At 66.5% G+C, this 22,681-nt stretch overlaps 4 protein-coding genes across 7 annotated transcripts; 3 read left to right on the top strand and 1 right to left on the bottom strand.

Moving 5' to 3' along the window:
• Positions 1-5,090: 5,090 nt before the first annotated feature.
• Positions 5,091-8,404, top strand: PTGDS (prostaglandin D2 synthase). The gene is made up of 7 exons (XM_042913731.1): positions 5,091-5,295; positions 5,972-6,111; positions 6,221-6,297; positions 7,002-7,118; positions 7,269-7,370; positions 8,021-8,046; positions 8,251-8,404. The coding sequence occupies exons 1-6, from the start codon at positions 5,182-5,184 to the stop codon at positions 8,044-8,046; spliced, it is 576 nt and encodes a 191-aa protein (XP_042769665.1). The 5' UTR covers positions 5,091-5,181; the 3' UTR covers positions 8,251-8,404.
• A 901-nt stretch (positions 8,405-9,305) lies between these two features.
• LCNL1 (lipocalin like 1) lies at positions 9,306-11,819 on the top strand. Its single transcript, XM_042913732.1, has 7 exons — positions 9,306-9,606; positions 9,947-10,086; positions 10,469-10,542; positions 10,630-10,740; positions 11,064-11,165; positions 11,411-11,436; positions 11,707-11,819. Exons 1-6 carry the CDS (start codon positions 9,508-9,510, stop codon positions 11,434-11,436), a joined length of 552 nt encoding a protein of 183 aa, XP_042769666.1. The 5' UTR covers positions 9,306-9,507; the 3' UTR covers positions 11,707-11,819.
• Positions 11,820-15,761: 3,942 nt separating this feature from the next.
• PAXX (PAXX non-homologous end joining factor) lies at positions 15,762-18,037 on the top strand. Of its 4 annotated transcripts, none has more exons than XM_042913728.1 (7): positions 15,858-16,617; positions 16,702-16,861; positions 17,016-17,065; positions 17,146-17,336; positions 17,415-17,483; positions 17,654-17,738; positions 17,843-18,037. In XM_042913728.1, exons 1-7 carry the CDS (start codon positions 16,505-16,507, stop codon positions 17,859-17,861), a joined length of 687 nt encoding a protein of 228 aa, XP_042769662.1. In that variant the 5' UTR covers positions 15,858-16,504; the 3' UTR covers positions 17,862-18,037. The 4 variants fall into 4 exon arrangements, with proteins under 4 accessions (XP_042769664.1, XP_042769662.1, XP_042769661.1 ...); XM_042913727.1 differs by having other exon boundaries at positions 15,883-16,617; positions 17,839-18,037; XM_042913729.1 differs by having other exon boundaries at positions 15,885-16,617; positions 16,702-16,762; positions 17,839-18,037.
• On the bottom strand, positions 18,004-20,726 carry CLIC3 (chloride intracellular channel 3). Its single transcript, XM_042913725.1, has 6 exons — positions 20,643-20,726; positions 19,734-19,843; positions 19,525-19,650; positions 19,271-19,377; positions 19,003-19,178; positions 18,004-18,924 (listed from the first exon to the last, which is right to left on the bottom strand). The coding sequence occupies exons 1-6, from the start codon at positions 20,676-20,678 to the stop codon at positions 18,766-18,768; spliced, it is 714 nt and encodes a 237-aa protein (XP_042769659.1). The 5' UTR covers positions 20,679-20,726; the 3' UTR covers positions 18,004-18,765.
• Between the last annotated feature and the right edge of the window lie 1,955 nt (positions 20,727-22,681).

Below are 22,681 nucleotides of genomic sequence, written 5' to 3' on the forward strand. Positions count from 1 at the left end.
GTGGGGTAAGCCCCCGCCCCCCAGGCTGGGAGGCACCTCCAGAGGGCAAGGGGCAGGGCCTGAGGGGGTAGGGTGGGGTCTAGAGGGGCCGCCTCTGCCCACCCACTCAGGGTTCCTTCAAGGCCCCTTCCCACAAGCTGGGGTCGGTGGGGGTGGGGGGGCGGCTGATTGCCAAGTAGAAGGTGGGAGCGTCCACAAGGTCCCTATCGGAGGCCAGAGGACACTGTCAGCTGCAGGTCAATGAGAAGCCACCAGCGCTGGGACAGACTCGGCCCTGGAGAGCCAACCATCTGTGGGGGACACGGCCCGCCCCCCCGGAGGATGAGCTCAAGGCTGGGCCTGGGCCCCAGGTTTGTGTCTGACCTGGCGGGCCAGAGGCAGGGGAGTGGCTTCGATGACCTCTCAAGGATGAGGCCCACTCCTGGCATCCCTGCCTTCCAGAGCGGCTCCACAGGCAGATGGCTGTCCTCCGCCTCCGCCTGGGCCCCAGGTCTCTTCTGGGCAGCTCAGCTGCGCCCGGCTGGGTCTCTGGCCACGGGGCCCCAGAAGTCCCTGCGTCCAGAGCTGTCTGCGTGCTGCCGAGGGCCTGACCTGAGGTCGGGGGCGGGGGGGGTGGTGCTCCCAGGTCAGCCTCCGGGCATCTCTCCCCCGCCAGGTCCTGGCGTGGGGCTCCAGAGACACCTCCGTCTGTCCCGCAGGCTCAGAGCGGGACCCTGCCCTGGCGGGTCAGGAACATGCACCGTCAGCCACCCCGCCCGGCCTTCTGCGAGCCACAAAGCGACGCCTGGTTTGCCAGGCCGGGCGTGCCTGCTTTCAGTGGGTGCCAGGAGGGGCCTCACCAGCCCCAGCATCCAGCACGTTCGCACCCCATCCCCCGTCCCCACATCAGCTGAGCAGGGGCCCCTGGAGGGCAGAGACCGCCCAGCCACACAGCCGGCCACACAGGGCGCAGCTCAGAGCAGAGGGTGCGGGGGCAGTCCCGTGACCGCAGAGGCAGAGGCAGGGAGGGACCGAGGGGGGGCTCCTGGACGCCCCCGCCCGCCTCCCCAGGCCTCCATCATGCACCATCCGAGGGGGTGGGGGAGAAGGGGGCCGACGTCTCACAAGCAGCTCAGCTCAGCAGGACCCTACCTGGACCAGGCAAAGGTGACTGAGCTCTCAGGGTGCCTCTTCCCTTACCTGCCGGACCCAGTGGCTGCGGGGCACCTACCTACTGAGCCCCAGAATTGTGCCCCAGGCACCCCCCCTCCCCCACTTTTGCTCAGGGTCCCCTTCCAGAAGGATTGGGGAGAGGGCCCGGAGCAGGGGGGAGGGCCCAGGGCCCCGGCCTCAGCCCAGCTCTGCCCACAGGTGGACAGAAGCTCCCCATTTGCCACAGAGAGGTTCCCGGGAGCAGATCTGTCCCAAGAGCTGGGAGAGCCACGCCCCCTAACTCCCATGAGTCCTGTGAGGTGGGAGCATCCCCACTCCCTCTACACAGATAGGGAAACTGAGGCTCAGAGCCGCCAGCCGCCAGCCAGCATCACCCCGTCCCTGCCGAACCAGGGTCACCCTGGTCCACATTGGCGGGGTCCTCAGGGCCGCAGCAGGAACGTGATGGCAGGGTGCAGGCTGGGAGACCAGCGTGCGTCGGGGTACTCACTACGGGTGGGAGGTGCCGAGAGGGGCAGATGAGGACTTGGGGAAGGGGCTACGGACCCCCCACCGGCCAGCCCAGGGTGTCCGGCTCTGGCCGCTGGGCAGCCCTGTTACCGGAGCACTTGGGGGGAGGGAGTGGAGAAGGCAGGTGTCGGGAGCTCTGCTCTGGGGGGCGGGGACAGTGGGAAGGGGCTTGAGGGTCATTCCAGGAGCTGGGGGAGCCACTGGCAGAGGAGACTGGAGCCTCGGCATGTCACCCGGTAGACGGAGGCAGCACCTGGGGGAGGGCAATGCAGGGAAGGCCCCCGGAGAGGGGAGGGTCTCCTCCGACCACGGGCTGGGCTCGGGGCATGAGGCTCGTGGCCCCTCCGGATGCAGCCCCGGCCCCCATCTTGCCTGGGTGGTCACCCCCCTCTGGGTCCCAGAGCGTGAGCTCAGTGTGCCGCCCGCCGGAGCAGCACGGGCAGCGGGGCCTCCCGAAGGGGCGCACACGGCCCACCCCACACACAGATGTGCCTCCCTGGGTGGCGGCCTGTGCTGGCAGGGCAGGGTCCCCTTCCCCCTGGAGGGGCTCCGACGCCACGGGGGGTGGGCCCAGACAGCCGGTTCTCTGTCGTGCCCTTCCAGGTTTCTGGCAAGCAGGGCACCGGACACCCTTCTAGAAGTCTGCACCCCACCACGCAGGGACCCGAGATGAGAGCAGCCAGCCCTGCCCGGACCCAGGGTCCCCCCCCTCGAGGTCAGGCCCTGTCCTCCACAATGTTCACGGAAAGCCACCTGGGCCACAGGGGGACCAAGGGGCAGTTCCTGCTCCTCTGGGCCTTGTCCTCACCCACAAGCACGTCGTCCCCACCGGTAACGGCCACTGGGGGAGAAGGGGCGCGGGGGCTGCCTGGCCTTCTGCCCCCCACCAGGGAAATAGAGGAGGAGGGACTCAGTCCCTGGCACTGGGTCTGGGGGCCAGACACCCGGGGCCTCCGGGAGCCCCTCTGTCCTCGGGAGGACCTTGTCCCACCACCAGGATCCGTGGGACACCCCCCTGGGGATCCAGCTGCAAGCGCCCCTCCTGGCAGGTTGGCCCAGATGACAGCTGTTGAGGCCCACGTGTCCGGGGTCCTGCTGCCCTAGATCACCTCTCCCTCCACGCCTTGGTCCGGCGTCCTGGGTCACCTTGCCGCCTTGCCTTGGGGCATGTGCTACCACTGACAGAGGTGCTCCTGTCCAGGGGTGGCCTGGCCTGGAAAGGGACCTCTAGCCCAGCCACTCAGAGAGCCGCGGGTCTCTCTAAGGCCAAAGGGCTGTCGGCCGACGAACGGGCAGGAGACTTGGTGCCCACACGGGGTGCAACCGGTGTCCCCCGGGCCTTCCTGCCACCTTCCTCTTCCTGCCCCCGTCCCAGCCTGAAAGGAACTCCAAGATCTATTCCTGGGCCAGTGCAGGGTCCTGTGGGGTCAGCCCCCCAACGGCTGCCTGTTCTGATGGACTGTCATCCCACAGCCCAGTGCACAGACGGCACCTGAGGACTGTGCCCTCCTGAGGTACAGGAGGCCAGGCTGGAAGGGTGGGAGTCTCAGGCCTGCCTCTGCCCCCTCCCCTGCACCGCTGCCTCCCTCCCCTGCACCACCGCCTCCCTCCCCTGCACCCCCACCCTCTCCCCTGCACTGCTGCCTCCCTCCCCTGCACCACCCCCCTCCTCCTCTGCACCCCCGCCCCCTCCCCTGCACTGCTGCCCCCCTCCCCCGCACCGCCCCCCTCCTCCCCTGCACCCCCACCCCCTCCCCTGCACCGCTGCCAGTCACCCTCTTAGGCATCTCCTGTCTCTTGCCACCTCACCCCCTCACATTGGCCTCTGCCCACCCAGCTGCTCCCCCGGCTGCCGTGATGATGTAGCTCCACAGTACCCCCTCAATAAGCCCCAGCCTGTGCTCCCGCACTCCTGGGCCACGGGGGAGGGGGGACAAAGGGCGGCACACGCCAATCTCACATCCCTGGCCTCCATCAGGGCTGCAGGGCAAAGGTGCCGAGGGAAGAAGAGGCAGGCTCCGACCTGTGGTGTCCCGGGCCCTCCCCGCAGCCACTCAGCCCTTCCCACAGGACGGCCACACCTGTTTTCACCAGCCGTTTTGAGATCCCGGCCTCAGAAGGGGAGCCCAGTCCCACCAGGGCACTCGCGGCCACCTGCAATGGTCCCGTGGCAGGGGTCTAGCCAGGGCCAGGAAGCCCGGTGCCCTGACATCGCCAGGATCCCCGGACCTGGTACCCACCCCCCTGCCCTCGCAAGGTGGGTGGCAGTGCCCATGCTGGTCCCATTTAGGGCGCTGACCTGACCCTGTGCCTCCCTCTGATCATTTCTGAACAGCCTCCGGGCCATTCCAAAGCCAGAGGCCAGGGCTGCCAAGAACCCAGCTTCTGGGCAGAAGCCCTGGGACAGGAGCCGGCACCCCCTGAATGGGCTGGGCCTGTGCCCGGAGATGACAGCCTCCTGTCCTCCACGGGCCACACCTACAGCCCCTCTGCGTCTGCACCCACACGGGAACTCTGCCCTGGTTCGTCTTCTCTCCCAGGGTCAGAGCCCAGGCTCCCCGCCTCCCTCGGGACACTCACCCCCAACCCACTCATAGCTGGTCAGCGCTGTCGACCCCACTCGGCCCTGAGCTGAGACCCCGCCGGCCTGGGGTGACCTTGGGCTGGAGCAGAGGCAAGGCGACACGTGTGAGTTCTGGAAGCAGCCCTCTCTGTAAGGTGGGGGTGTCCCTGAGTCCTGCGCTGGCGGGGAGGCACGTGGCCGTGAGCAGCCCTGGTCTCGGTGGGTGCCCTAGGTAGGGACTGCCCCCAGTCTCACGTGGTGCTGCTGGGCCACACTGGTGGGCGGGCCCCGCACGAAGGGGGGGCCCAGGCTGAGAAGGGTACCCAGGGGACCACAGGCCAGAGCCCCGACAGCTGACCGTGGGGAAGCCATGCCCCGCACACCTGGCCCTCCGGCCGCACTGAGGGGCAGACTGGGTTCCTTTACCTGGGCCCAAGTTTCCTGTCACCACCCAGCCCGCCAGGCCTTCCAGGACCAAACTCATACCGTATGAACAGTGTCCCCTCCCGGGGTCCCTGGACCTGGAGACAGAATGACGGTAGGGCTTGTGAGAGGGGGTCCCGGGCCCAGAAGTGGCCGGAGGCCCCGGGGCACGTGCCCCCACCCCCATCCAGGCTGCGGGGACTGGAGGGAGGACGAAGTTTGCAGGAGCCTCTGCCTGCAACCCCCCCAACCCCCGCCCCAAACCCAGCCCCAGGTGGCAGGGCCCAGGCGGGTCCTGGTCAGAGCCTCTTACATAAGCAGCCGTGTGGGGGGCAAGCCTGCAGCTGGGCTCCCGGCTCTGTCCTCCCCCAGCATCACGAGCCTGCAGTGGGCTGTCCCTGGGCCCTGGGTGGAGGCCAAGCCAGGCCCATAAATAGGGGTCTCTCCAGTGGCCTCTGCTCCTCCTGCCGGCTCCCTCACTCCACCCGCACTGCTGGCACCACCGGCCCGGGTGGCTATTCAGCTCCAGGACAATGGCCGCTCTGCACACGCTGTGGATGGGGCTGGTCCTGCTGGGAGTCCTGGGAGTCCTGCAGACGCGGGCCCAGGCCCAGGTCTCCCTGCAGCCCAACTTCCAACAGGACAAGGTGAGAGGCTCCCCTGCCCAGTCCCCAAGGCGGCACAGGGCGCTGCGAGGGGAGGGGGGCGCTCCGCAGGGGGCCGAGATGTCTTCCCGGGAAGAGGGGAGCTGAGCGAAGGAGGAGGCCGAGCGGGAGAACCACCCGCCTCCCTGGGCCTAAAGCAATTCGCCGACCAAGAGAACTGAGCCACGGAGGCCGACCTGTGTCCGTGAGCGCGCACACGGCACCTGCGGACACGCGGGCCGAGCGCGGGCGTGCGCCGTCCAAACACGGCCACCCCTCTAAGCTCACGACGCCCGGAGGAAAGCAGGCACACGTCCCACACCCGGGTCTCAGGACACATCGTGCGCGAGCGCGCCGACGGGGACGGCACGCGGGGAGGGCCACGGGAACCCGGGCGCGCTCAGTCGGTCCTCCCGCCCACGCGCCCCGCCCCGCGCCCCTTCCCCCGGCGTCGCGGCCGCCCAACCCCTCCAGGGACGGCCGGGGCGCCCTCTGCCGCCCGCTCCCGCGACCGACGGAGCCCGGCCGAGCGGAGGGGACGGCGGGGGGCGTGACGGGCCTCCGGGGGCGGGGCCGGGGCGGGGCCCGGCTGGAGACCGGAGGGGAGGGGCAGGGGCGCCCCCACCCAGGTCGGTCCAGGAGGGTCCTGGCCGACCCGGGCGGGGTCCGTTCGCCGCAGTTCCTGGGGCGCTGGTTCACCTCGGGCCTCGCCTCCAACTCGAGCTGGTTCCGGGAGAAGAAGAACGCGCTGTCCATGTGCATATCAGTGGTGGCCCCCAGCGCGGAAGGAGGCCTCAACCTCACCACCACCTTCCTCAGGTGGGCGGGGCGGCGCGCGCTTCGGGGGGCCGAGAGCTCCCCGCCCCACGGTCACGATCCAGGGACAGCCCCGGCCTGACCCCTGACCCCTTTGGTGACCTGCCCACAGGAAAGACCAGTGTGAGACCCGGACCCTGCTGCTGCGGCCGGCGGAAACCCCAGGCTGCTACAGCTACACGAGTCCCCGTGAGTGGGGCCCCCCTGCTGGGGACCCCTGGGTCCAGCCCTGGGCAACCTGCAGGCGGTGGCTCTGGGCAACCCTCCTGCCCCAGCAGTACACGGAGTGGGCTGGTGGCCCCTTGGTCGGGGTCAGCTAGCCCAAGGCCTGGCCCGATCGACCCCAGGCTCCCGGGTGGGGGACCAGGAACCCTGTCTCTAGGACACTGGATCCTCTTTGGAGCTGAGCGCCAGGCCCCTCCCTGCCCGCCCCCATGATGGAATTTCCCCCAGATCTTTGCTGCGGGCCTCTGCTCTGCTGGCCAGACAGAGCACACTGGGGTAGCCCCCCAGCCCCCCTCACACCTCTCCACAGTTCTGCAGAACCAGGGCCAGGCGCCTCTTCATTTCCCACCCCACCATCTACCCCCTTCCTTGGGGAGGCCTTCCCACTGGGAAGTCTCTCCCCAGTTCTGACCCGTTCTAGCCCAGAGGTTTGTGGCTGCACCATGAGCCCCTAATTTTCTGTCTGCTGACCCCCTAGGACTTCTGGTTTGAATGCACTGGACCCCCGCAGGGCTCAGGGGCTGTGCGGACAGGAGGCTGGGGGCTGGCTGCCTGTCCCCGTGGGGGAGGGGATCGTCCCTGGCTCCCTCCCACAGCCAGCCCGGGCAGAAGCGGGCCAGAGGCTGGGGGACAGGGCCCCTGACTGGGATTCTCTCCTGGATTCCCAGACTGGGGCAGCACCCACGACGTGTGGGTGGTGGCGACAGACTATGAGGAGTACGCGCTTTTGTACACGGCGGGCACAAAAAGCCCGGGCCAGGACTTCCACATGGCCACTCTCTACAGTACGTACCCCACGCCAGCGACCCGCGCTCTGGCCGGAGGCCCACCCGACCACAGATGGGGGTCTCAAGGGGCGGGTCCCTAAACTGCAGGGGTGGGGGCAGCAGAGACCTTCCCCGACTGAGGCCAGTGGCTTCTCCTTCCTGCCCCAGGCCGCACCCAGACCCCAAGGGCTGAGGTAAAGGAGAAATTCAGCACCTTTGCCAAGACCCGGGGCTTCACAGAGGATGCCATTGTCTTCCTGCCCAAGACCGGTGAGGGGGGCTGCTAATCTCATGGGAAGAGGATTAAGGTCAGATTTGAGGCAGGCAAGTCTCCTGATTCAAGGGAGGCTGAGGGGTGGAGTGCATCCGGTCAGACCGCCCACGGACCGGCACACTGTGGCCTCCAGAGTGGGGGCAGTCTGTCCTCACCCTGTGACCTTGGCCTGCAGCCCTGGGCGCAGCACAGGAAGATACTCCTTCTCCAGGAACAGCACCCCCCCCCCCCCACCCGCCGGCCCAGTTTCACCAAGCAGCCGCGGTGTTCTAGGCCCCTGGGCGGCCCTCAGGACACAGGGGTCCGTAGCCTGGTGGGAAACGGGCCCCAGAAACAGAACCAGTGGGCTGGGATGCCTGTGGAGGGCAGCGGTGCTATGGGAACATGGCGGGGGGGGGTGGGGGGGGGCAGCCGCACTGGGCGGAGCGCCCACGGGCCCCTGAGGCAGGCAGCCTGCTCTGGGCCCAGCTGGGGGCACGACCCCTCTTTGTTGGGAGGAGGGGAGAGAGTGCTGAAGTGTGACGGACCCAGCAGTTTTGGGGGGGCTCCACTGAGACCGCTCTCCAGGGCTGCAGGGAGGGGGCCAGGTGGGGAAGTGGCCCCAGGCGTGGGGTGCTGACCACGGCCCCGGGTTCTTTCTTGGCAGACCGGTGCATGGAGGAGCACAGATAGGTGAGTGTGGTGGGCTGTGGGCTGGCTTCGTACCTGCCATCACCCACCCCACCACCCCAGGGTGGTCCCGGGGGCTTTCCCAGGCGGGGGGGCTTCCCCCGGGAATTCCGTGAGATTCCCGGGAGTAAAGAGGAACCTGGGCACCCTGGGGGTGGGAGAGCTGGTGTTGCCCGCCCCACCCACGGGTGCCGCTCTCTCTGCCAGGCGACCCCAGCCCCCAGGACCTGGCCATCGCGCCCTGCTCTGCTCTTTCCTGCGGGATCCCCAAGCACCCAGTCCTGGCTCCTCCCTGCCACCACCTCTGCCCCCTCAGACTTTATCCCGGCTCTGAGAATAAACTCCAGAAGCAAGTCAACAATCCAGCTGTTGCCTGTGTTTCCTGCAGTCCTCGCCGCTCTGGGCCCTGGGCCTGGCTCCGGCCAGCTCCCTGGGGACTTGACCGCACGCACCCCCCACACTTTGGGCCTCAGTCTCCCCTTCCTGTCTGTAAAATCTCGGACTCCGGGCAAGGGCGCACTGGTGTTCGGTCCCGGTGGGCGGGCCCGGAGTCAGGACCGCTACGGAGAGGCGCCCTCACGTCCCCCACCCAGCGCAGGCTGGGCTCTGACCGCAGCACGGCCCCTCCTGCTGGCCGGTTCTGGGTGGTGCCCCGTCATCTCCTACTCCCCAGGCAGGTGCCCTTGGCCCCCTCACCCCGAGCCCGGAGAGGCCTGAGGCCCAGGGGAGCTCTGTACCCGATGGACTTTTGAAGGTGTGGGATTAGAACACGGGGTAGGGACCAGTGTTACCAGAGGACAGAGAGGAAGGTGGCTTCGGCATCCACGCCCCCCACCCTGGGCTGCCCCGGAGGGTGGGCTGCCCACCGGACAACCTCACGTCCTCTCTGGCTACTGTAGCGCCTCCAGTCCCCCGTTCTCCGGCCTGGGCGTCGAGAGTACACAGCCCTGCCCGTTCGCCAGACCCCGGGCGCCACAGCCAGCGCTGGGCCCCGGAGCACCGTCTCCCTGCCCGGCCCTGCCCCCACCTCCTGCCGTCTGCCACCCCTCAGGCCCTGTCCGGAGCCCTCCTGGCAGGATCCCCTGCACCGCCCCCCATGGGCAAACCTCAGCCTGGCCCTACAGAGGCACCAGGGGCTGTGAGGCTCAGATGTGACGGGGAGCTTCTTGGCAGCCTTCCCGGAGGAGGGGACTGGGTGGGGGGGTATGTGTGAGCAGAGAGCTGGGGGCAGACACCTCGGAAAGCCTGCCAGAACTTCTCCTCCCCCTGCATCCAAGTACCTGCTGCCTCCCCAGCAGGAAACGCCGCCGGGCATGGGCGGGGCAGCTGGGCACAACCCCATCCGAGCCTAGCTCAGTGGGCTTGGTCCCAGGCCAGCAGACAGCCACGCCAGCGCACTTGGGGGTCATAAATGCCGGACAGGAGAAGCCACCCCAGGTCCCCTGCTGAGAACCGTCCTCCAAGATGCCACAGGCCCTGCTCATCGGCTCCCTCTTTGTCCTGCTCAGGCTGTCCCTAGGCCAGGGCCAGGTCCCCATCCAGGCCAACTTCGATGCCAGCCAGGTGGGTCCTGGCAGCCCCTCCTCCTCGCGAATTACCTGCCCTGCCTCGCCATCCGGGGCGTGCATGACCCGCAGAGAGGCTGGAGGGCCAGGGGAGCCCCTGGGGATCCTCCGGTCCCGGCTCAGCTCAAGTCAGGGGGACAGGGGGGACAGCCCCCTCCACCCGCCCCATCAGCTGGGCACGGGCTGGGCTGGGGAGGACAGCAGGCCTGCTCTGTGGCCTGTGGCCACCACGGCTCCCCAGAGCCTGGAACCGGGAGGAGTTGCAGCTGCCCGCCCCCCACCTGGGTGAGGGTTGATAAGGACGCAGGGCCCCAGCTCTCCCCGCACCCTCCCTGCAGTTCCAGGGCACCTGGTACGTGGTCGGGGTGGCCTCAGACGACCAGGACTTCCTGAACTCCAAGGACGACACAAAGATGCCCGTGGTCTTGGTGACCCCCCTGGACAACGGTGACCTGGCCCTCAAGTTCGGGTACCCTACGTAAGTGACCCCACAAACCCCACCTCACACTGGGCCTTAGACCTGGCCAGTGTGAGCCACTGAGAACACAGGTGTCCCTGGCACACTAGCGAGCTAGTCCCAGGCCCCTGGTGGGGTCAGGCTGCCGCAGCAGACGCCTCAGCCGTGGAGGAGCATCGTCCCTGGGGCGTGTGTGTGTCTGAAGGGGAGACCCCACGTGTCCTGGCTGTAGGGCTCCCCCAAGTACTTCACGCCTGCCCCCTGTCCCCTAGAGGGCTGCCTCACCTCTAAGCAGCGCTGGGAGGGGGCACAGGGGTGCTGGGGTGGCCTGGGCCCCGGCCCACCCCACGGGTCAGAGTCCCCAAGCGGTGGCCTCGGGGACGCCGTGGTTCCTCCTCCCCAGGCCCGACGGCGGGTGCCAGAAGATGCTCACGACCTTCACGAAGGGGGCTGCTGACGGGCAGTTCAGCAACGCGGGTGAGGCTGGGCAGGGGCGGGGGGCTCCTGAGAGAGGCAGGGGGCGGGCCCCGGGCCGAGGCAGCTCAGCTGGCCCTTCCCCCTCAGCCATGGCGCAGACTGACATCCGGGTGGTGAGCACCGACTACGAGCACTTCGCCGTGCTCTACGTGGAGACCCGGAAGGCAGGCGTCAGGAGCGTCTGGCTGCAGCTCTACGGTGGGCGTCCCGGGGGGAGGGGCTCCCAGCACCCCCGTCCCCCCACTGGTCACCAGGCGCAGGCCGCTCCTCTGGGAGCCGTGTGCCCAAGGTCCGTCTGCACTGCCGCCCACGCACACATTCCAGCAAGTTCCAGGTCCACGGCAGGCGGGACCGCTGTGTCCCTGGGTCTCCTGGGGACCCCCGTGTCTGTGGTAGAGGGGTCCGGACCCCTCCCCCCACCCCCGTGCCTCCTCCCCTTGCCTCCCACCCCACCCCGCCTTCCACCGCCCTCCGCCTCCCAACCCTGCCCTCTTCTGCTCACCAACCCTCCCTGCCCTCAGCCCGCGCCCCGGAGCTGTTTCCTGAAGGTGCCCAGAAAATGCAGCAGCTGGCACCCCAAGTGGGCCTAAACCCCAGCCAGGGCGCCCTGCTGCCCCAGTCCGGTGAGTGCTGTCCCCGAGCCAGCTCAGGGCTGCAGGAGACTCAGACTGGGAGCACCACTCCCCCCAGGTGTGGGACAAGCACCAGACCTATCTGGGCCAGAAGAGGGCGGGCCAGTGCCCTGGCCAGTGGCCTCTCCGAAGGGGATTGCAGGCAGGGAGGCTTGGCTCCTCAGGGGCGGTTGGGGGCCTCCCCCCCTGGGGAAGGGGCCTCTGGCTGGTTCCTCAGACCCCACTCTCTCCCACAGACCAGTGTGCTGGCGCCTTCTCCTAGGTGAGTGCTCGGGCCGGCCTGGACACCAGTCCCCACAGCACGCAGCGCCCGGTGCCCTGAGACCCATGGAGACCCCTCTTAGGCAGAAGGCTGAACTGTGGGGGCCCTCCTGCCAGGAGCAGGTGGCAGGGGGGTGGGAACCATAGAATCAGGGTGGGACAGCGGACAGCAGTGGGCAGGGACAGAGGGGCCCTGGGGCTGGGCCCAGGGAGGGCAGGAGGGGGCGAGAAGACGGCACTCACCCCACTACACCTGCCCCCTTGTTTGCAGGAAAGAGTCCTCCCAGGAGTGCCCGTTGGGGGCCATGCTGTACGGGGCCTTCCCCCAGGAGCACACCGTTTCTCTCCGCCACCCATCCCCCGCACAATAAATACTCTCCTAAAGCCCATGGCTCTGCATTTCTTGACCCTCCACGGTGGTTTCCGGGCACAGGGTGGGACCCCTCGCTAGGCCGAGCAGAGCTCTGCGGGGCTGGGCAGGCACTTGGCCTGGAAGGAGCCGAGGCTCTGCTCCAAGGGAGGCAAGCTCATCCAGACTGACCAGGGCATCGCAGGGGCCTTCCTGCCACTCGCTCCCCCTCCCCACGCACCAGGGCACCAGCCTCAGCAGCCCAGCCCCGGGCGGCCACCCAGAGCTCCCGCGGACACAGGGGACCTCCTGGGCCTTTGGGACCCTTCCTTCCACAGCACAGAGCAGGTATCTGAGCTGCTCCGTCCCGCACTTCCCCTGACCCAGAGCCAGAGGAAAGCGGCGTATGCACAAAACTCTGTCCTGCCATTGTGTCTGGGTAGGATAATATCGCTGCTCTTTTTTTTTTTTTTTTTCAGTTTTTTATTTTGAGAGAGAGTGCAAGTGGGGGAGGGGCAGAGAGAGAGGGAGGGAGAGAGAGACAGAGAGAGAGAGAGTCCCAAACAGGCTCCACACTGTCAGTGCAGAGCCCATCTCGGCCCCGATCTCACATTTTGTGAGATCGTGACCTGAATCGAAACCAAGAGTCCGACGCTTAACCACCCGAGCCACCCAGGCGCCCCTGGTTGGACATTTTTAATTAAAAACACAGCCCTGTCCTGCCCAATTTGCTGCCTTGATTGGGGCCCTTCTGGGCTGGGAGGTCACCCTCTGGGGGCCCCAGACAGCCCCTCCACACCTGCACCCAACACCTGGGCACCTTGGCTGCCCCAACCCACATGCCAGCCTCTGGCCCACCTGGGGACACGGTCTTCCCCCCCCCCCCCCGCCCCCAGCACAACACCAGTCTGGAAGTCAAGCCCTGGGGATGGGGAAGAGTGTGTGGGAAGGCCCAGAGAGCCAGCCCCCTCCCACATGTGTGACCTGTGAGCTCACCGTCCCACCCTCTTGACAGGCAAGGTGCTGTCTGCCCACCTAGGGAGGCGTCTGCTGAGAGATACTGTCCGAGCTCCAGGTGATAAATTAGCGGATGGAGGGATTGATTTATCTGTTGTCACTCACCTTCCATATGGACCCAGAGGAGAAGGACAAAGGCTGTCACGGCAGCAACAAGGGTTTAAGGTGGAGACGTGGGGATGCGCTCCCCTGGCAAGCGGTGCAGGAAGCTTGGCCACCAGGCTCCGGTGGTCCTGCCCTCCCCCGCTGTCCCCCCCCCAGGTCCCCTGGGAAGGGCCGGAGTGGGGAGATGCAGATTGCCCCCCCGTGGCCTTATGGACACCTTTTCCAGGGGGGGCGGCCCTCTTCTGGGGTGGGGCAGCCCCATAGGACCCCTCAGGAACCCAGAAGGGCTGTGCCCCCAGCACCAACATATCCACTAGGGGCTCATGTCGTCCTGCACCACCCGCTCAGACCACACGGGGGCAGTCCTCAGCCAGTTCCCCCGCCCCGAAGCCACGGAATTCCTCGGCTGGATCAGCTCGTTCCCTGCTGGGCTCCCAACCGCCCCCAGGGGGTCCCATCTCCCCGACAGGAAAAGCCAAACTCCTTAGCTGGCCAAGAAGGCCCTCCCTGGGGCGCCTGGGTGGCTCAGACGGTTGGGCATCTGCCTTTTGATTTCAGCTCAGGTCATGATCTCATGGTCCCTGAGTTAGAGTCCTGCATCAGGTTCTGTGCTGGCAGCACGGAACCTGCTTGGGATTCTGTCTCCCTCTCTCTGTCTCTCCCCTGCTCACTCTCTCTCTCTCAAAATAAATAAAAGTTAAAAACAATTTTTTTTAACTTAAAAAAAAAGAAGGCCCTCCCCGATCCGCCCACCTCTGACCCCATCCCCTCCCATCTTTCCTTCTGACCACCCTGAACATGCTGGCCCCACGCCTGCCTCAGAGCACAGCTGCCCCTGCCAGGAGCGCTCCTCTCCCAGCTCTCAGGCTTCAGCCCTGTATGCCCTGGGGTGAGAGGCCACCCTTTTCCCCCTGCCCCCCCCACTCCCTCCAGTGTCCTTTCCCTTCCCCACCTACCTGGCTCCCAGATATCCACACGTACCCACACCCACATTAAAGAAGATTGCTCCCTGCAGGAAGATGGGCTGGTAAGTTACATTTTCTATACCCTTGTGTCTAAAATGAAAACAGATCTTTCGGTTTTCTTACCATGTTTTGAACTCCTCGGCTCAGGTCTTGTATTGGTTTCCTGTGGCCGCTGTAGCCAATTATCACAAACTTGGTGGCTTAAAACGTAACATTTACCTCCTCACAGTTCTGGAGGCCCAAAGTCCAAAATCTGTGCCCCTGGGCGGAAATTACCATGTTGTCAGGGCCGCGTTCCCTCCAGAGGCTTTAGTGTCCTCTTAGTGAAATCTCTTTCCACCTCTAAGGACATCTATGACAGCATTTGGATAATCCAGGAAAATCTCCCCATCTCAAGATCCGTAACCACATTGGCAAAAAGCCCTCTTCCACACAAGCTGCCATTGACCGTTGCCAGTAACTTTGGGGGACTCCGTTGAGTGTGCCGCATTCTCCCTGGAAACATTCCCCCAGGCCCCTGGCACTGTGCCCAGAGGAAGCAATGTTTAAGGGTGTCCTGGGGGCTGGTGGCCCCACACTCCCATTGCCACACCTGACCCTCCTCCGGAGTCTTGGGTACACAGTAGACTTCAGCATCCCCTTCAGACACCGACATGTCGCGGAGTTCCTACAGCAAAGGAGTGGCCCCCAGGCTCTCTCCAAACCTGCTTCGGCCCAGCGACCTTGGGGAAGGGCGTGCCCACACCACCCACAGACAGGGGCACCTGTGAGCCCTACCCCCCTCACCTCACCCCTGTCCACCTCCACTCTGAGCAAACCCTCCCCCCGCCTCCAGCCTCAGTCAGCTCTGCCCTGAGGGATTCTCAGCAGCCCTCTGCTACTCTCCCTGCACCCCCACCTCCACCCGTGCAGCCCTCAGCTGTTTCTCCTCCTGGCACTCAATGTGGGCCTTCTACAAATAAATCAGTTGTGCCCCTCCCCACTCCGCCCCTGCTTAAGCCCTCCAGCAGCCCCCCACTCTGCATTCTCTCATTCACAATATCTACTGAATGCAATGTTTAAGCCCTGAAGACGAGGCTAGTGAAACAGACGTGAAGTCCCCCCCTCCACGGACCTCTGGGGGAACCACCATAAACAGGATGAAAAATGCATTAGTTCCCTCCTGCTGATAACAGATTACCCCCCAATTCCCTGGCTGGAAACAAGAAGCATGTATTACCCCCCATTTGTGAGGGTCAGGAATCTGGTCCTGGGTGATCTAAGGCCTCTGGCACAAGAGTTCCCACAAGGCCGTGGTCAAGCCACAGGCCAGGGTTGTGTTCTCCCCAGAAGGTTCGGCCAGGAGGGGGTCTGCATGCCAGCCCTTCACTAGTTGTTGCCAGGCCTTGGTCCTGTGCCACGTGTGGAGAAAGAATGGGCAGCCCATCGCTCCAGTCTACTGGCCAGGGGCAAGTTACTCGACCGGACCACAATGGGGCAGACACAGGAGGCCGGCCCGGTTGGGGCCGTCTCACAGTCTGCTGCCACAGTAAGTGGCCAGAGGTACTTTATCTAGTGACAGGGCTGGGAAGCAAGTACACAAAACAGGAGAGAGGACTGGAGGTAGTGGGCAGGCTGCGACACTTTGTGTCAGGTGACTGAGGAAGACTGAGAAGCTGGCACTTCACTGAAGCCCCAAAGGAAGCATGTGAGTCTGAGGGGACCAAGGGGACGGTAAGGGAGGGTCACCGAGGCTGTCACCCAGGGGGCCGTAAGGGAGGGTCAGGCTGGGCCATAGGAGGCACACGGTGGGGGGGGGGGGGGGAGGGGCAGGACAACATCAGCAGCGCGGCCTACAGGCCCAGCCTCAGCCCTCCCCACCACCGCCCTGTGGTCACCCTGACCCTCTGGCGAGGCCTTGAGCAGAACCGTTCTGTGCCTTCCTCTGGCGTCTGCAGTGGCTGCCCCTCTGCCTGGGATCCCGCATCCTGGCGCGTCACCATCATCCCTCGATTCCCCGGGGTCACACAGCTCCGATCGCACGTGGACTACCCGAGAGTTTCATGTTTCGTTTATTATCTGTCCAATCCATTAGATCTCACAAGCTCCAGGCGACCAGAGACCTTGTCTGTTAAGCAAAGTGCTCAAGGCTAGGACAACGGGAGGCACAAAGGAGGGGATGGATGGATGAGTGCCGGGAGCCTCGTGCGCTGGCCGCCACGCTTAATTCATGGTCGTATTCCGACCCGCTGCGGTTCGGCGTTAGGAAAGTTTGCGCGTCTAAAGACCACGTGAGATAGTATCTCGGGAAGGGCGACAGCAGGTGCGGAAGGCAGGACGAGGCCGCTGGGACCAGCAGGGGGCGAAGCGGCGGGGGAGGGAACCGCGGTCTCCGCGCGCCGTAGGCGCGCAGGCCTCCGCGCGGACGCGGGAACCGCACCGGGAACAGGCCCGCCCGGGGGACCCCGCCCGCCGGAGACCGAGCCCCGCCCCTCCAGCCCGCCCCCAGGCCCCGCCGCCGGCGCGAAGGGCCTGGGTCTTCGGGGCGGGACCTGGGCCGTAAGCCCCGCCCCCGGCTTCGGAGCCGTCCTCCCGCGCAGGCGCCTTGGGGCCCGCAGCCTCCCGGGCGGTGTCCCTGCCGCGGCCGCGGTGCTATGGTGCCGCCGCCTCTCTGCACGCTGCCGCCGGGGCCCGGGCCCCCGCGCTTCGTGTGCTATTGCGAGGGGGAGGGAAGCGAGGACGGAGGCCGCGGCGGCTTCAACCTCTAGTAAGTGGCTGGCGAGGAGCGCGGGGCGCTGGGGGCGCCGACAGTTCTGCGGGCCGTTCCGCCTGACAGCCCCTCCCCCCACAGTGTGACGGACGCCGCGGAACTCTGGAGCACCTGCTTCACGGCGGACAGCCTGGAGGCCCTCGTGGGTATCGGGGCTCCCGGGCAGGCCTGGAAGCCCCCGGCACTCCGTACCTGCAGTGCGGACCACCTCTGGGATCGCAGGGGGCGGTCTGGGATCGCGGTAGGGGTGGGTTGGGGGGGTCTGGACACCCTTCCCCCAGCTTTGTAACTGTAGCCCTAAGATTGGCGCGGGGTCCTGGGTGGCCCTCCGTCAGGCAGCTTTGGGGCGGTTCCGGAGTCTTGGGCAGCTGGTGACCAGCCCCTGTGCCCTGCAGAAAGCCCGTTTGGGCCTGAGTGCGGCTGAGGAGATCACCCCCCGGTTCAGGTGAGTCCCTGAGCAGGGAAGGAAGGGTGGGTGTGGAGCTGGGGGTCTGGACACCGCACTCGACACACCTCCTTTCCTAGGGCGGCCTGTGAGCAGCAAGCTGTGACTTTCGCCCTGCGGGAGGATGGAGCATCCCTAACCCTTTCCGGGGGGCCCTGGGCCCTGGATTTTGAGCTCTCCAAGGTGCCGGGCCCAGAGGCAGCCTCCAGGTTGCAGGCACTGACGCTGGGTCTGGCAGAGCAAGTGTGCAACTTGAAGAGGCAGCTGGCAGGTGGGGTGGGGAGCAGGTACCCCGAATCTTCACTAGGGTCCCCCTGCTCGTGCCTCCATTCCTGGCTTTCTTCCCCAGGCCTGCAGGCGGCAGCCGCCAGCCCCAAAAAGAGCCCTTGTCTGGCAGGGCCTCAGTTCTTCTTACCAGGTAAGGCCTGTCACCTGGGACTCAGGTGGGGGCTGTGCTCCTCCTCCCTCTGTGACTCCCCTTCCCCAGAACAAGAGTCGGGCCCCAAAGACAGCATGTGCACGGAGAGGGGGCTGTGGCTCTGGAATTCTACCGACTCAGGAAGCCCCGTCCCGTCCTGTTGCCCTCAGACCCCGACCCTCAGAGAGGCGGCCCTGGACTTGGGGTCAGGAGGCGGTGCCCAGGAGAGTCCCTCATCAACCCTGGCTTCAAGAGGTACTCACCCCCTGCCCCTCCCTCCTGTGTCCCTGGCCAAGCCCTGGACCCCTGCCCCTCCCTCCGTAAAACCATAGTGTCTCTTCCTCTTCTCTCCCAGTAAGAAACCAGCCAGTGGTGTAGACTTTGACAGCCCCTGAAGGCGCAGCACAGAGTGTGACCCTGCCAGGAGTCTGCTCACGCGGTGGGGACAGCCCCTGAGACCCCACAGCCCGTCCTGCTGCCAGAGGGGAACAAACCTGCGCCTCGGACCCCTTCCCCCTTAAATAAATGGCTTCCTCAGGTGGAGGAAACAGCCATGCTCTGGCTCCTGGGGTCTGGCCGGGGGAGAGGGATCAGGGGTCTCCCTGGGCCTGCGATCTGGCTCGGGCCGCAGTGTGTAAGCGGATGGGCCGGCTTCCACGCCGCCTGGGGGGTGGGGGTGGGGGTGGGGGGAGCACCACTCTCTCCAGGCGCACCCAGCTGCCCCTGCCCGGTTCGTGAAGGAGCGGAGAGGGACTGGAAGGCAGGTCAGGGCTCCTCGAGGTTGGAACTTGTTGCCGGCCCCTCCACTCCACACACTTCACTCTTCCAGACCTCACCCAACAGGCACAGCCACCGGTGTCCCACACCGCGGACGGCCGGCCGTGTGGAAGCTGGGGGGTGGTGGCCTGCCGCCTGGGGAAGGGCTGAGGAATGTGGGCCGGCCCCACCCACCGACCTGGAGCCTCTAGGCGCCCAGTGTGGGCTCTGGTCCCCACCCTTCTTGGCCGTCCTGCAGCTCCACCCTGGCCTGACTGGTTCGGGAGCCCAGTCTAGTCCCGCCCCCGCCCCCGACAGGGTGAGTGGAGCAGAGCCACCCACTGGGTTCTCTGCCCATCATTCCAGGCTGTTGTGGGGACGGAGTGTCCCGTGGGGGGGGTTTTGGGGGTGGCAGAAGTCAAGGGCCCTCTGGTCCCTCGGACGTCCGGGCATGCTTGCTGGGGCAGAGATGCGTTTATGGGGCTGTAGAAGAGGGGGCAGGGGGTGGCGGTAGAGGGGGCGGCGGCTAGCGGGGGCGCACCGCCGTCCGGTAAGCCGCTAGGATCTCCGCGCTGTGTGGACACGTGTACTTGAACTCCTTCACCTGCAGCGCGCCGTCCAGGTAGCGGCGGACGCCGCGCAGCTCGGCGGGTATGGGCGCCCCGCGGAAGTGCGCGCACACCGTCTGTGGGCGAGGGGCGTGGCGCGGTCAGGGCCTTGTGGGGGGCGCCCCCCGCGCTCCGCGCCCAGGCCCGGCACTCACGTCCACGATGTGCAACTTGGGCAGCAGCCTACAGTCAGCCAGCGTGAGCTGGTCGCCGTCCAGGAAGCGGCGGCGCGACTCGCCAAGCTGCGGTTCCCGCACCAGCTCGTGCTCCAGCGGCGCGCGCAGGTAGCTGTCCAGCCTGGTGAGGGCGCGCAGCAGCAGCTGGTACAGGGCTGGGGGGGGGGGGGGGGCGGGGGGGAGGGCGCGGTGAGGCCCGGCCTGGGCCAGCTCCCCCCACCCTCGCGGCGCTCCTGACCCTCCTCACCATCGTCCTGCGTGGGCACCGGGTTCTTGATGAAGGCGGAGAACCTGTGAAAGACGTCGTTGCCCGCCGTGGCGGACTCCCGGTAGCGGGGCGCCAGGCTGGGGAATCTGCGGGGAAGTAGGGGATCTGTGGTCAGACCCTTGAGCCAGGCCCTCTTCCCTGCGGGGACCCTCAGCATCCTTCCCGGGCTCTGTCCTGGGAGCACCCTCCCTGGGCGCCCCATCATCGCCCCTCCTGCCAGGCCGGGCCCTCACTCGGGGGGCCCCAGCGTCTCCTCCAGAAACTCCTCGATCTGCAGTGTGTCCGTTTTGGTGTCGCCATCGTGGAGAAGGATGGGCAGCTGCGAGCCGGGAGCGAAGTCCTTAAGCACATCCGGGGACCTGTGGGCATGAGGCAGGTGGGGAGGCTGCTGGTCAGAAGGGCCAGGGACCAGGCAGCGGTCCGGTGGGGGCAAGGGGCTCACCTGCGGATGTCCACGGTGGTGAGGGTGAAGGGCACGCCCTTGAGGAGCAGGACCATGAAGAGCCGCTGACAGGAAGGGCAGTGTCCCACGCTCTCACCATCCTCGCTTGCCTGGGGCGCGTGGAGTAGAGGGTGCCAGGGAAGAGAGCAGACCTAAGAATCCCACCAAAGGGGACCCTGCCTCCCAGGGCCAAGAGCCTGGAATGATCCCGGGCTCCAGCTTGGTTGGGTATGACCTCGACACGCGAGAGCCCTTGGCGTGGTCCCTGGGAGCTGGGGAGGGGCACAGGGACGTGGGGCTGGGACCCTAGCTCTGGAGCCTGGCCCCTTGACCCTTATCCTCAGAGCCTGGGCAGAGGCCAGGCTGCTGGTCTCCAGGCCCCACAGGCGGGTCACAGGGTGGGGTGGGCCGAGTGAGCTGTTTTCTGAGTGATTCACCCTGCCGGACTGGACACTGGGTGCCAGCACGCTCATTGTCCCACCTCCCACAGTGGGGAGGAGGCCAGGGCCTCGCAGCCCTGCACGGGGACCCCAGATCTGGGCAGTGATGTGACCGCCCACGGGGCTGCCTGGCCCAGCCCCCACCTGCCTCACTGACCTCAAGCTCCACGTAGGCCTTGGCCTCCAGCTGCCTGATTGTCGCGTCCCCACCGAGGGGCTTTTCCCCCAGGAGGGCTGGGCTGGGTCCAGGAGCCAGGGCTGGGAGTCAGCACCCCACGCCCTTGGGGACAGCTCACTGGGCCCTTCCCCGGTCCTGCTCCCTCTTTGCTCAGCCTCTGCATGGCTGCCCGAGCCCACCACAGAGGAAGGGACACAGATGCTGCCTTGGAGACCCACCGCCCGCCCTAGAGAGCCCCGGGGCCCCGCACGGCACACTCCTCCCCAGACCTCCCTCCCAGCCCAGCGGCACCTTAACAAACAGCTGGAGCTTAGCCGTCTCTGCCATGGCGAGGAGCTGCGGTGGCCGAGGCAGGGTGGGGATCTGGAGAGCCCTTTAAGGCTCCCGGGGTGCCCCGCCCTCCCGGGCCCAGGGCCCGCCCTGACAAGCCACCTACGCGGGTGGACGAGGCTGTCGGGGCTGTCGGGGCACCGTGTCCAAGCATGAGGGTGTGACTGTGGGGGCACTGCGTGCTCGGGGCTGGCGGGGCTGGGGACCTGAGCACCCCAGGGTGGGTGTGGGATGGGGGCGGAGAATGGTGGATGTGGAGGCGGGGAGAGAAGGGTGCCAGCCTGGGGAGAAGGCAGCTCTAGATCGGGATCTGCCACCGACCCCCCAGCCCTGCAGTGCACACCCCGTTATCTGTCGGGGGTCCCCAGCCCAGAAAGCCGGGGGGTGGGGAGGAGAAATGAACAGCCTGGCCCCAGCCTCAGTTTCCCTAGCTGCCTACCAGGGCGTTACCAGAGCGTTAAGCCTCCTCCTTGGAAGGGACGCCAGGGACACCACTGTGCTCCGTCTGGCAGAGCCCCGCCCCCAGGCCCGCCCACATTCCAGAACCGCTGCCCGCCCGCTCAGGTAGCTCTTCTCCGCCAACCCCGCACCCCTGCCCTTCGCAATCGGTTCCACGCAGGCTTCTTTCCTTCTCAATCTTTAAAAAGAAGCACCAGGAGAAGGGTTGGAAGCCGCAACCTCCTGACCCGTGCTGCCGCCCGCCCCGCCCTTGGCTGGAACAGAAAAACTAGGGGACGTTGTGCATACAGCCACCCCCCCCCCCCCCGACCTGCACCGCCCCGTCAGGGTGGCCGGCGCCCCCATGGCCTCCTCCCCCAGGGCCTCCAGCCGGCCGGCCCCTTCTGGGACCCCACGCCGTCCAGGACCCCCGGACGCAGCCCGGGTGCGGGCCTGGCACTGGGGTTGGGCCCTGGCTCCCCGCCGGGGCTGGACTTCCAGTCCAAGCACCGGCGTTTCAGCTGCTCCTCCGCGTGGTGGGGGTGGGGGCAGGGCTGGGCCTGCTCACTTCCTGCCTCGATGCCGCACAAAGGCCCCCCACACCTGCACCCGTTCGCCAGATGTCCCGTGCGGATTTCCGCGCCTGTGAAAATACCCTCACACGTCCGTAGGACAAACGGTGAGCTGGACGAAGGACCTGGCGGTGCAGGAACAAGGAAACACACGCACCCCAGCGGGAAGTGGGAGGCGTGAAACTTCACGCTGCTGTGAAGAAGCACACATCCGCGGCTGCGGTGAGCAGAAACGCCGTAACCATGTTCTCGGCGTTGCTCCGGACGCCCTGTCGGCCGGCAAAATGGGGCATCAGCCCATAGGTGTCCTGGTACACACGAGGGACGTGTAGACAGATCTGGGCCGTCCCCCTGATGCAAGCCTTTCCGTGGGAGAGTCTGGTTTGCTCACAGAGGACGGGGCGGGGGGGGGGGGGGGGGGGCGGAGGTTGGGTGGTTTTACGGCTGTACTGGCCCCGGGTCACGGTGGCAGTCCTAGCCCCCAGCACCTCAGAATGTGACCTGACTAGGAGACAGACTTTTTGCAGAGATCAAAGTGAAATAAGGTCATCGGGGGGGGGGGGGGGGTCCTACCGCAATACGACTGTCCTTGTGCACGGGGGAGATTTGGACACAGACCCACATGGACGGGGCGCCACACGAACGAAGGTGGAGGCAGAGGGCAGGGCCGTGCATCTCCAAGCCGAGGAACACGGAGCCTTGTGGAAAACCACCGGCAGCTGGGGGGCGGCTCCGGGGAGCTGGGGCCAGACCCTCGCCCACAGCCGCAGAAGGAGCCAGCCCTGCCCGCACGGTGATCTTGGACTTCCGGCCTCCAGACTGTGGGGGGATAGATCTCTGTGGCTTCCAGCGTGATCCACGGCTCTAGCAAAGACCAGTGAGAGAAGAGCCCCGCAAACTGAAAAGCACTGCATAGCAGTCACTCCGAGTCTGTGCCCTGAGCTTTCGGAAAAAGCCACGAGGATGTCCTCTGACTTTTGCATTTTCTAC

The sequence above is a fragment of the Panthera leo genome, chromosome D4 (assembly GCF_018350215.1).
Source record: "Panthera leo isolate Ple1 chromosome D4, P.leo_Ple1_pat1.1, whole genome shotgun sequence".
Taxonomy (NCBI): domain Eukaryota; kingdom Metazoa; phylum Chordata; class Mammalia; order Carnivora; family Felidae; genus Panthera; species Panthera leo.